This window comes from Megalobrama amblycephala, linkage group LG24 (genome assembly GCF_018812025.1).
Source record: "Megalobrama amblycephala isolate DHTTF-2021 linkage group LG24, ASM1881202v1, whole genome shotgun sequence".
Lineage (NCBI taxonomy): Eukaryota > Metazoa > Chordata > Actinopteri > Cypriniformes > Xenocyprididae > Megalobrama > Megalobrama amblycephala.
Genome location: NC_063067.1, coordinates 19,307,974 through 19,320,114, shown reverse-complemented (window position 1 = coordinate 19,320,114; position 12,141 = coordinate 19,307,974). Strand labels below are relative to the sequence as shown.

Genomic DNA, 12,141 nt, shown 5'->3' with positions numbered 1-12,141 from the left:
TGGGAGTGGGAGTGTGTATTTTTTTTTTTTTCCCCCCAAATCAAATATTTTCAAATATCTGAAAGCTCCAATATAATACAGTTTCAAAGAATAAATCTCTGTTCAAAATCTAGAAACAGTGTAAAGGTGAAGACAATGAAACAGTTAGTTACAAGTACTCATTTTTAGAGCATGATTTCCCCCCAAAAAACCTAACCAAGTAAAGCAAGTCACACGATGCTGCTTTATACATACTGATGGCTTCAAGTTTAAAGACACAAGAGAAGAACCTGAAACTAATGCTGCTAATGCTTGTGACAATTTAGTACAGCTGAACAAAACCCACATCCCCTGCAGCATGTGCAAATGATTTGGATCACATGTATCATTGGCAAGGACGGCCATTCATTCATTGGCCATAACACTAACAATGTTCCAAAAATATTTCATTTTCCATTTCTTTAAAAATAAATAAAACCTACACCATTTAAAAGCAGCAGTAAACATCAATAAGGCAATAAAACGCATCAAGTAAACAACGTTGCTGCCGGATTGTTCACTCTCCAATGCTCTCCGCTCTGTCTTCCCTGAGCATCCTGCCCGCAGTCTGATCACAATGTCTTTGGGAGCTTATGGATATGAAGCACCCGGTACACTCCCAGTGCATCTGCTCAGGCCTACAGTGAGCTTGCCAGCGTGAGCTGTGGCTGCCGGCCCTCCCTCTTGGGTCTTATAGGAGTGAACGTCCTTGCTCCTCGGTTGGAGTGTGAGGTCAGCTGAATACCCAGTGCTGATGATGGTCTGTTGGATTGCAGGGGCTCATTAATATCTTGTCTCCCTTCTTATGGAGGCACTTTCCAGAGGACGGATTCTTCAGTAGTTCCTCCTAAAATTAGCATAAGATGAAGAAAAAATGTAAAACAAGTTTCTCATGTGAATGAGGTGAAAGTAAACCAGCAAAGTACAGCAATTCAAATGGTGTAGCAAAGTCCTCTCTCTATGCAGTGGTGTAAATTAACATTGAGAAAGACTTGCTAGCAGTAATGGGAGAGGAAAGTATAGAGCTCTTGGTAACTCTTTAAAATAATGTTTCATTAGTTCACTACTTTAGTTAACATGAATTAAGAATGAACAATACTTCTACAGCATTTATTAATATTAGTTAAAATGTTAATAACATTGTTAACATTTACCAATACATTATTAAAATCATACATTATTAAAATCAAGAGTTGTATCTGTTTACAGTACATTTATACACTGAACGAACATGAACAATTTTTTTTTTTTATTAACTAGCATTAAATAATAAATACTGTAACAAGTGTATTGCTCATTGTTAGTGAACACATTAACTAAATGTTAACAACTGAAAGCGTTACCAATCAATTTGCATCCTAGCTGATATCTTCCCCTGACCAAACATTAAATGTCCAATGATATCACATTAAAATATAGACTTATTATTGATTTAAAAATATTTAAAACAATAATAAACAATATAAAATTACATTACTGTCCAAATGTCTGAGACTAGTAGTGAAAATTTAATATAATTTATTTTTTGCAGTGCAAAGTTATAGATTTACATGAAAAGTGAAACTAAAAATGTAACAAATTCTGTATTTGGTTTGCTCACCTATAATGACAGTGTTATTTATTGATTAATTTTAATAATATAGTTATATTTAACATTTACAGTACGTTCAAAAGTTTGGGGTCGGTACAATTTTTTAAATGTTTTTGAAGTCTCTTATGTTCATTTTTTTTTTTGTATCAAAAATACAGGGGAAAAAAATATTGCGAACAATTACTACAATTTAAAATACCATTTCTATTTTAATACTTTTTAAAATGTTATTTATTCCTGTGATGCAAAGCTGAATTTTCTGCATCATTACTTGTCTTCAGTGTCACATGATCCTTCAGAAATCAATCTAATATGCTAGTTTGCTGCTCAAGAAACATGCAGCTCAATATTTTTGAACAGTATTTATTTGAAATAGAAATCTTTTGTAATAATTAAAATGTTTTTACTGTCATTTGTGATGAATTGAATGCATCCTTGATGAATAAAAGTATTAATTTCTTAAAAAAAAAAAAAAAAAAAAAAAAACATTGACCATTAACTTGTGTAATGTGTACATTTTTATACACAGTATAACTTCTATATATAACATTTTTAAATATTAAGCTGATATTTTTATGACCGTGTTTATTCAAGTATAGAAAAAAAAAAAAAAGAAAGAAAGAAAAAAAGACTGCAACGGACATCCCCAAACCAAGACAGTAAGTAAAGGGGAAGGAAGCAGAAACTTAAATTAAGACAGTAATAATAAAGAGAGGCCATTTGAGTAATGCATTTCTACTCTAAGAGGACACTTACTTCTGTAAACACCCACTCTTGTTCAGGAGCCAAACTACTACCTTTTCCCTTCAGCGTACAGAGCTCGATCTTCACTGGCTCTGGGTAAGAAGAGGCGTGCAGACAGAGCTGCTTCCCTATGTTATGCCTCAGCTCATTATGTGATGTATATTCAAAGTACTGAAAACAAACACATCACGATGAACATTTGCTCTGTCCGGATCAAGAAGAAATGCATGGTCAAAATGACTTATAATATCAATGTGAATAATCCAACAATGGTACTCTACCTGATTACCACCCATGTTGTGGCATACATACATAATCATAGGCTTTCCCCCATTGTTACTTTCTCCAACATCCAGACATTGCTGTGATCCCATATTCTTGAGCTACACAAAAAACAAAAATATCAAATTAAAATAAATGTTTGTCCCCTAGACTGATTTAAAATGGCAAATCGTAATAATTGTGCTCTAAAAAGAACTTACAGCTCCAAACTTGACGGGGGTAAGATCTGGGACAAAGGCTTCTGGGTAGACATTGGTAAGATACCAAGAAAAGTTCTTGCATTGTAAGGTTTCTCTGAGTTTCAGACGGTCAGATATATCACCGTAGTTATTCTACACAACCATACAGGAAATAAGTTATGCAACAGGTCATATGCTCTAGCATACAGCTACAGTATAAGATAGAGAAGGAAAGCAAAAGTAGTTCTTACTTCTTTGGCCATTTTAGCTGCACTTTGGCTGCGTCGATAGTAAATCAGCTTGTAATCGTCCATCCACACCTCAGCCAAGCGCACTTGGTTACGTGTAATGACCTCTGTACCTTTGGGAAAGGTGTGAGGACTCTTGGTGCGGAACACATGACCCACAACAGAGCAGGGGATTATCTCTAACTGTCCGCCACACTGCCACACCTGACAGCACAGAATATATAAATAAAGGTGACTTGGCTTGTTTTAACATTATCTTTGTTATTAATATGGCTGCAGGTGAATTTTTAAGAGCTGGAACTCACCCTGAAGGACATCTCGACATTTTCACCACCCCATATCTCCATTTTGTCATCGTAGGTCCCGATTTTCTCAAAGTAGGCCTTAGATATGGAGAACAAACCACCAGCAAACGTTGGAGTTCTGAAAGGAAGAACAGGAAAAATACAATGAGTCAGACATGTAGCCAGAGAGCCGATGTCAGGTCTTGTTGCTTTTGAACTTTGCCAAAAAAAACAACAACAAAAAAACAAAACAAAACAAAAACTTTATATATATATATATATATATATATATATATATATATATATATATATATATATATATATATATATATATATATATATATATATATATATATATATATATATATATATATATATATATATATATATATATATATATATATATATATATATATATATATATATATATATATATTAAATGCATTTGTTTTACAGTACTTAGTTGTGTATTTTAGAAAATTTAAGGCTATTCTGTTCTGACGTAGAACCCGGAAGAGCTGCACTGTGTCTTCAACGTAAACAGCGTAGGACACTGACAGGGAAGAGAAGAAAAGTACACAAAAAGTATTCTCGTCACTTCAAAAAAATTGACTGTTTTAATGATGTCCTCACTACCTTTCTGGGCCTTGAAAGTGGTAATTAAATTGCTGTCTACGGAGGGGACAGAGAGCCCTCTTATTCCATCAAAAATATCTTAAAGGTGCCCTAGAATTAAAAATTGAATTTATCTTGGCATAGTTAAATAACAAGAGTTCAATACATGGAAATGACATACAGTGAGTCTCAAACTCCATTGTTTCCTCCTCCTTATATAAATCTCATTTGTTTAAAAGACCTCTGAAGAACAGGCGAATCTCAACATAACACCGACTGTGATGCAACAGTCGGGATCATTAATATGTACGCCCCAATATTTGCATATGCCAGCTCATGTTCAAGCATTAGACAAGGGCAGAACGTCTGGATGTGCACAGCTGAATCATCAGACTAGGTAAGCAAGCAAGAACAATAGCGAAAAATGGCAGATGGAGCAATAATAACTGACATGACCCATGATATCATGATATTTTTAGTGACATTTGTGATATGTTTCGTTAGCATGTTGCTAATGTACTGTTAAATGTGCTTAAAGTTACCATCGTTTATTACTGTATTCACGGAGACAAGACTGTCGTTATTTTCATTTTTTAAACACTTGCAGTCTGTATAATTCATAAACAACTTCATTCTTTATAAATCTCTCCAACATTGTGTAATGTTAGCTTTAGCCACAGAGCACTATCAAACTCATTCAGAATCAAATGTAAAAATCCAAATAAATACCATACTTACGCGATTAGACATGCTGCATGACGAACACTTTGTAAAGAACAATTTTGAGGGTTATATTAGCTGTGTGAACTTCGTTTATGCTGTTAAAGGCAAGCGCGAGCTCCGTGGGCGGGGAGCGTGAGCATTTAAAGGGGCCGCAGCCTAAATCGGCTCATATCTAATGATGCCCCAAAATAGTCAGTTAAAAAAATTAATTAAAAAAAAAAAAAAAATCTATGGGGTATTTTGAGCTGAAACTTCACAGACACATTCAGGGGACACCTTAGACTTATATTACATCTTTTAAAAAGACGTTCTATGGCACCTTTAATTTGTGTTCCGAAGATGAATAAAAGTCTTACAGGTTTGGAACGACGTGAGGGTGAGTATTTAATGACGATTTCATTTTTGGGTGAACTAACCCTTTAATAATAAGCTTATAATGCATTTTAAATACAGACTTCATAGAGTTACCAAGGTTTGCCATGCAGATGCAAACAACAAATGGATTTAATATTAATTTCTCACAATTGTTCACATACAAATGATTACTTTAAATTATCCAGAATTTTCTCTTCTTTTCAACAGTTAGTTGAATAAACCAATGCTAAAATGAAATTGCTGTAAATACAAGACATTTAGTGACAAGATAAGAGGCGTCATTAAAATCACGTTAACATGCAATTCTGCAGCATACTTCACTTGTTCAAGATGGCCACATATTGCCTGATGTTATGAATGATAAAGTATAAAATAGTATATAGGCTATGTAAAATTAGCTGAGGTGGCATGTAGCCTATGATCTGCGTAATCCATAAGACATTGTCATAGTGAAAGTGGTTCACTTGATACTCAAACGAAACTTGATACAACCAGCCAAGTAATCTCATTCATAAAAATCAGATAGACAGGAAGACCAATCTGGCCTGAAGATCATGATGGCATGAATATATAAAGCATTTCCTTAACACAAGACATTGTGTAAACAAAGTAATAAGCACAGTCAGTGTCTTGCAGTTTAACAATTGGCCCTCATTTATCAAACGATCGTATGCCAGAAAACTCTGTGTACGCTCGTTTCCACGCAAAATTTGGCATTTATCAACAGGAGCGTGAGCATCGCCCAACCAAACACATTTTTGTGCATTTACGTGGATATTGAAACAAGAGTGAAATACAAAGCCTTAGTTTATAATGAACAGTAGTTCAGCAACCAATAAATGTTACATCGCAAATATGGAAACATTTGGATTCTTCCCGAATTTTCATTTTTGGGTGAACTAATCCTTTAAGGATTTTCTGTGGAGTGATGAGGGGTACTAAAATAACCAAGTTTATATACGTTCATAATGATTGTAAGTTTTTTGTTTTATTTACCGGTATTTACTTTTTAAAATTAATTTTATTGTTTATAATTACGAGGTTGAGGGGTGTTTTTAGAGTGATTACTTCCGCTTCATGGCCGGGTTATGTTTCTGTGTCGTAAACTAGGGCGAGGCTTCCAAAATTTGGGGTGTGACATTTAAAGCGGAACTCAGTAAGATTTGCGAAGCTCCCCCTACAGGTTCCTTCAGTGAATCACATTGTCGTAAATACTCCAAGCGCAGCTCTGGACTACAACGCTCATCAGCGCAGTAGTTTTGCAAATAAAGTACAAGAAATCTCGATGGAGGTGGGTAATTTTCAAAATTGTCTTATAAAGTCATAACATATACATTGTTTTTGAATTACCGTAAAGCATTTTGTCACTCTCGCGTGAACGTGAACATGAGGCGAGATTGTGTCGGGTCGGCGCAGCTCAACTTGCAAGTGCTGTTTTCTGGCGTAGACGTGCCAGAGGGGGTTAGTGCACGCCTCAAACACACCACTACAAGTCAATTAACCATCGTAAGGACTTAGAAAACTATTTATGAAGGTAAAAAAAAGTTACTTAGTTCTGCTTTAAATGACAACAGTTTTCAGCCGCCACATTTATCAACACCCGTTCATTAGTGCGACGGAACTGGCCGCATACGAAAGTTTAATGAATCGCATGTGAGAATTGTCATAAGCTGATTTTTTCGTTCGGATCTACGCTGGTTTCTACGCATGTATGATAAATGAAGGCAATTGTGTTTTTATGGAGCATGCTGTCAAAATCACATGGGATAAATGTGTCTGTACATGGTACCCTGTTGGTTAAATCATTGTTGATGTAATCTAAGAGAAACATCAGGGCAAATATTATCCATAATACCCATATACACAAAATAAATTAGTAGTATTCTTGCTTATATCAGACAAATATGTAAATTACATGTCTCTTGACTTTCATAATGGTTCTCTGGAATACTTGATTTTGATTGGTCAATAATATTTGAACGTATTAGTTTTTTTTTGGCAAGTACTAATGAAACAAACAGGATATGGCCTGGTCATAATCACAAAAAAAAAAAAAAAAAAAAAAAACTTTAGGGTGATACAAGACCCCTTCTGATCACCCCCTCAGGATTTATTTGCGATAATGACTGACTGTATTTAAATGCAGCTATTCAAATGCTTCTGTTAATAGAAGAAAAAGCAAAGACACCTTAAAAGGTAAATATTGATACATCAATCACTACAAAATGAATTTGTAAATCTGCAGCCATTCTTGGAAACACTGGCAATCTCAGCATCATAAAAAGTGCATGACTCACTTTACTGGGTAGGTCTCATCCTTGCGTTTAGCGTTCTCGTAATCTGGAATGGCTTCCCAGCCAAATGTGAGACTCCAGTCAAAGTTGCCTCTGTTATGGGCACGGGCAGAGGCCACAGGCTTGTGGAACTGGAAGGTGTTTAAATCAATGGTTGTGATTTCAGGGCTCACCACGGCAGTGGGCTCCTCAACAATGCGAGCAAGGAGAGGCTCAAGCCAGCCATGGAAACATTCACCTTTAATAACAAGAGACAAATTGCTTAAAGGTTTGTAAATGTGCTACTCAAGCATATGCCAAGATAACACGTCACATATCAACCCTTGTATACAAGGTAAAATCGGAAAAGGTTATGCATCAGGTGTAACACGATGAGTTGCTAGGCTTCAGGCTGACAATAGCTCAAAGCGAATGAGATAAGAATCACACACTAGCCCTTTGTCACAGTGCATAACATTGCAAATGACGAGTTCCAGAAGAAAAAAAAAAAAAGTCATGGGAGTAACCACTTTAAGCTCATGCCTGGACACCTGAAAAGCAGGTTCCTGAAAGACTACATTGCATTACGTAGAAAAAAAACAATGAGAGCGAACAGAAACTCGAAAGCCGTGTTAGACAACGGAATTGGGTAGGGCAAATTATGAATTGTGATAAAATACATACAGTGAGCATCCAGGAAGGTGAGGATTTCTCCCTCAGCTTTGCTGGCTCCAAGAAGCCTCGCCGTGATCAGGCCCTTCCTCTCCGGCTGACGCACTACCTTCACGATCTTCAGTGACTTCACATACTCCTCCAGCTTATCATGGAGGTGTTCTATAAGATCATACAATATCAAATGTACAAAGACATTAGTGTTTCTAATGTAGTGCATTTTCTTTGTTTCTTCTGTATGAATAAAAACTATTATAATACTTATTATAACAATAATAAAGTTTATTGAAATTTTAAAGAAATTAAAAGAATTCAGTAAGGACGCATTCAATTGAACAAAAGTGACAAAATCATTTGTTACCACAGTTTAACACATTGACAATACATGTTTCTTGAGCAGCAGATCAGCATATTAGAATGATTTCATGGATCAAGGATCACGTGACACTGAAGACTGTAGAGTAATGATGCTGAAAATTTAGTTTAGCCATCACAGGAATAAATCACATTTTAAAATAGAAAACTGTGATTGACAACATCGCTGTTTTCACTCTATTTTTGATTAAATAAATCCACCCTTGGTGAGGATAAGAGACTTCTTTTTAAAAACCATTTAAAAATCTGACCAACCCCAAACTTCTGAAAGGTGAGTTTAAGGTTATATATTGATTGTATTAAAAATTTCACAAGTCAGCTGTAACTTTAATTGTCAACTGTTCAACGTGACATTCTTCTATGTCTTAAAATAGACCAAAAAGCTTGCTGCTCCGATGAAATGACATTTCCTGTGCTAAGACTTTAAGCGAACTGACACACTTCCTTTATCTGATCACTTACAAATGTAAAGATCTAAAGCTCATGATGGAACATATAAAAACCCAAGTAACAGATAATGTACGGTGTGTCACAACAGAAAATAAATCTAATGTGATCAAAATCCCAGACAACTCTGGACTGCTTGTTACACTACTTTTTATCATATAAAAAAAATAAATAAATGAATAAATAAAAATAAATGAATTGATTAAAACTTTAGCTATGAACTAATTAGATATTCTCTACAATGCAGCATGTCTTTTAGATTTTCCAACAGTTTTGTGCATCTCTAACTGGTTCCCTTCTCTTTCTGTGTAACTTTTTGTCATCCACCTGCTGAAGCGCTTATACAAGTGACATTCCATAATATTTCACCAGATAAAACTGTTTGCTATTGGCACAAGAACACAGAGTAACACTACTTCTAGAAGTGGTTAATTATTACAGCAGGAGCTGATAAAGCCGGGCCCACCTGCCGTGCTGGCATCATCCACCAGTATGATTTCTTTGAGGAAGATCGCCGGGGAGGTGTGCAGCACGCTGTACACGGTACGCAGAAGTGTTGACCATGCTTCGTTGTGAAACACAATGATCACACTTGTAGTGGGAAGAGAAGGACAGCGGCGAAACTTCCGCTCAACACACCTGTAAGGGACACAAGAAAAAAGTAAATAAATATATATACACATCTCATTATAAAAAATAAATTATATACACACACACACCTAAAAAAAAAAAAAAAAAGGAAGGTGATGTTCTAAAACACAATCCAAATTTTTTTTTAAACATTATATTTATCAGTATTATGAAAATGAGGATGTATGCAAATTGTTTATGGCCTGTTACTGCACATAGTGTTTAAATACGATAAGATTTACAAGGAAACATAACCTCACAACCGTCAACCTATTTTTAAGAGTAATGCAACAGGTGAAGGTGTGATTAGAAAACTGCATAAGCAGCAGAACAGTAAAGACTCTAATCGACAATGAGTGTTTGGGCAGCATTTATATGGCTTTAGCTCTAGCCCTTAAATCAACAGAAGTCTGCACCTTCAAGTTTCTGTGTAAACAGATCAAATGAGTCAATGTTAATTTAAAGGCGCATAAAATGCCAGCAAACATAATGCACGTCACTGGTGCAGCCTAACTTTAATCTATGAAGGGAATCATTATTATGTCGGATTGCATGGTGAATTGAATGAATTGTTTGTATTCTACATTTTCTCATAGTGCCAATGAAACAATGTGCCCATTCTTACTCGGGCGGACGGGTGTCTTCTCCAAGACTGCGGTGCAAGGAGATTCGGTCACTGGCAAACTGGTTAAAGCAGTGCCTGGTCATGCCCTCCTGCTTTTCCTTCTCCTCTTCCGTAGACATACTGGCTTTCTGGAAGGCTGCACCATTGGCTCCCGGGGCTTGAGGGTCCTGTGGAGGTCTCTCGATGCACGGTTTGAGTTCCGCCTGAGTGTAGAAGCCCGGGGGGCAATTTCGGTCTGGGGTGGGCTGTATTACCAATGACGGGGGCTGCGGGGCTCCAATTTGGAAGGCGAAATTATTGACCGCTCCGCGGACCATTTCAAAGACCTTCTCCTTTTTGTTGGAGAGATCTTGCAACCAGGGGTCCTGAAGTGAACCGCTGCCAACGTCCCTCTGGATCACCACCAGAATTACCATGAAAAGCGTGCCGCCCAAAACTGCAAGCTTCAGGGGGGAGAGACGACGTCTCAGACGCATTCTGTTGGTCAGTTTCAGTCATCCACTTGTGGGGAAAAGACCAAAAAACAATTATGAAGGGAAAGCAATCACCACTTAACTTTACAAATAAAGGTCCATTGTGTCAATTGTATGGTTTATTGATACAAACTCCACAAAGCAAGCAAGCTATGCCCCACTTTTAATTAGCAGAGAAAGCCTGCACTGCGGACTCTCACAGCAACAGAGCAAACAAACCTCACCTGACAACAAACACCCTTCTGCACCTGATCCTTCCTTCGCCCTGCTGGATCCACGTGGCAGCAGGTGGCTCACTGCACACTCCCACTACACTTAATGGGTGGCGTTGGAAGCTTTGCATAAATACACTTCACAACCATGACACGTCGCCCATCTAACTGAACATGATTAAAAAAAAAGTCTGGATCTCACTTACTACTTGGAAATTAGTTTAAATGTCACCTTGAGGATGGATACATTTAAAGCACTATTATTCTTTACTTTTGTTATATCAGCATCTATGGCTATTTTCATGGCAAGAACAACATTAAAAATAAAAAATAAATAGCACAGTAATAGTAAAAAACAACAGTTGATAATCAACTCATATAAATATAACAAACATTATAGAAGATTTTTCCATTTCAACATTTGATAAAAACCTTAAGACTGTTTCCTGGTGAAACATTTTTGAAAACATCCATTAAAGAACTTTCTGTGTAAAAACTATTCTTTACTTTTAACCTCAGGTAATTATATTTAAAGCAGGTAATGTGATGACAATGAAACGTTTGGTGTTAAATGAATCAGTAACCTCAGTGCCCATGGCACTGGTCTATTTAAAAACATCTACATCACAAACCCCCAAGACAGGCAATGGCCAACAGAGACAGGCCAACTTCTGCTTCTGCGTAGGTGTTCAGACTTTCCTAATTACTCAGACTAAAACTGGTTCGCCTGCATTAATACTGACCGAGCTGAATGGAACCACAGGTTATGAAATAACACAAACTGCATTCTTCCTTTGTGAGTAGTTTGACTATTTCGTAAATTTCGCAAAACCCCAAGCACTTCCTTTATTAAGTAAAAAAAAAAAATGCCACGCAATATGACAACTAAACGAAACGTATCGGAATAGATATAAGGAAGTAAAGCAAGCATAGATAATGGTTAAAATATTTACAGTAGGATACCGATTTCAATCATTCACAACCTTCTAGAAGCCTCTGTTTTTTTTAAAAGGACGATAATTTACGAAAAACTAGTTTTTGTGTGTTAGAAAAAAACCATTATAAACAAAGATGAAACTCGCTCATGTCAAGGAGGAAGATAAGCCGAAGTTAGATCTCGTTGACAACAGACGTGCGAAACACGTCGAAACAAATAAAGCACTCATTTAACGTTACTTAAATCTTCACAGTTTACCTGTAATAAAATCAGTCATTCATGTGCTTCTCCCAGAGGCTGATAATTTAGGCAGATATATAAATTCTTGTTTTCTCGTCTTCTGGTCCAGCGTTTGTTTCAGCTGTGTGAGTCGATAGACGAATGTTGTTACTCTGTAACTTCGAGTTTTAGAGGTATTGATAAACTAAGCGCGCGACG

The 12,141-nt window shown here is 36.4% G+C and overlaps 1 protein-coding gene across 3 annotated transcripts; it reads right to left on the bottom strand.

The window, feature by feature from the left end:
- On the bottom strand, positions 1 to 12,141 carry galnt6 (UDP-N-acetyl-alpha-D-galactosamine:polypeptide N-acetylgalactosaminyltransferase 6 (GalNAc-T6)). Of its 3 annotated transcripts, none has more exons than XM_048179211.1 (12): positions 11,962 to 12,141; positions 10,779 to 10,934; positions 10,082 to 10,583; positions 9,293 to 9,465; positions 8,017 to 8,166; positions 7,357 to 7,591; positions 3,368 to 3,485; positions 3,066 to 3,266; positions 2,836 to 2,967; positions 2,635 to 2,736; positions 2,366 to 2,524; positions 1 to 865 (listed from the first exon to the last, which is right to left on the bottom strand). In XM_048179211.1, the coding sequence occupies exons 3-12, from the start codon at positions 10,555 to 10,557 to the stop codon at positions 752 to 754; spliced, it is 1,860 nt and encodes a 619-aa protein (XP_048035168.1). In that variant the 5' UTR covers positions 10,558 to 10,583; positions 10,779 to 10,934; positions 11,962 to 12,141; the 3' UTR covers positions 1 to 751. The 3 variants fall into 3 exon arrangements, with proteins under 3 accessions (XP_048035168.1, XP_048035170.1, XP_048035169.1); XM_048179213.1 differs by having other exon boundaries at positions 10,082 to 10,582; positions 10,779 to 10,930; XM_048179212.1 differs by lacking the exon at positions 10,779 to 10,934.

What these genes read in the sequence shown, in the direction of transcription:
- galnt6 (XM_048179211.1), bottom strand. Translation starts at nt 10,557, where the DNA reads ATGCGTCTGAGACGTCGTCTCTCCCCCCTGAAGCTTGCAGTTTTGGGC. An exon ending in CACCTTCCTGGATGCTCACT is followed by an intron (nt 7,592 to 8,016) that starts GTATGTATTTTA and finishes TTGTTATTAAAG; the next exon opens with GTGAATGTTTCCATGGCTGG. An exon ending in CAGCTAAAATGGCCAAAGAA is followed by an intron (nt 2,968 to 3,065) that starts GTAAGAACTACT and finishes ATGGTTGTGTAG; the next exon opens with AATAACTACGGTGATATATC.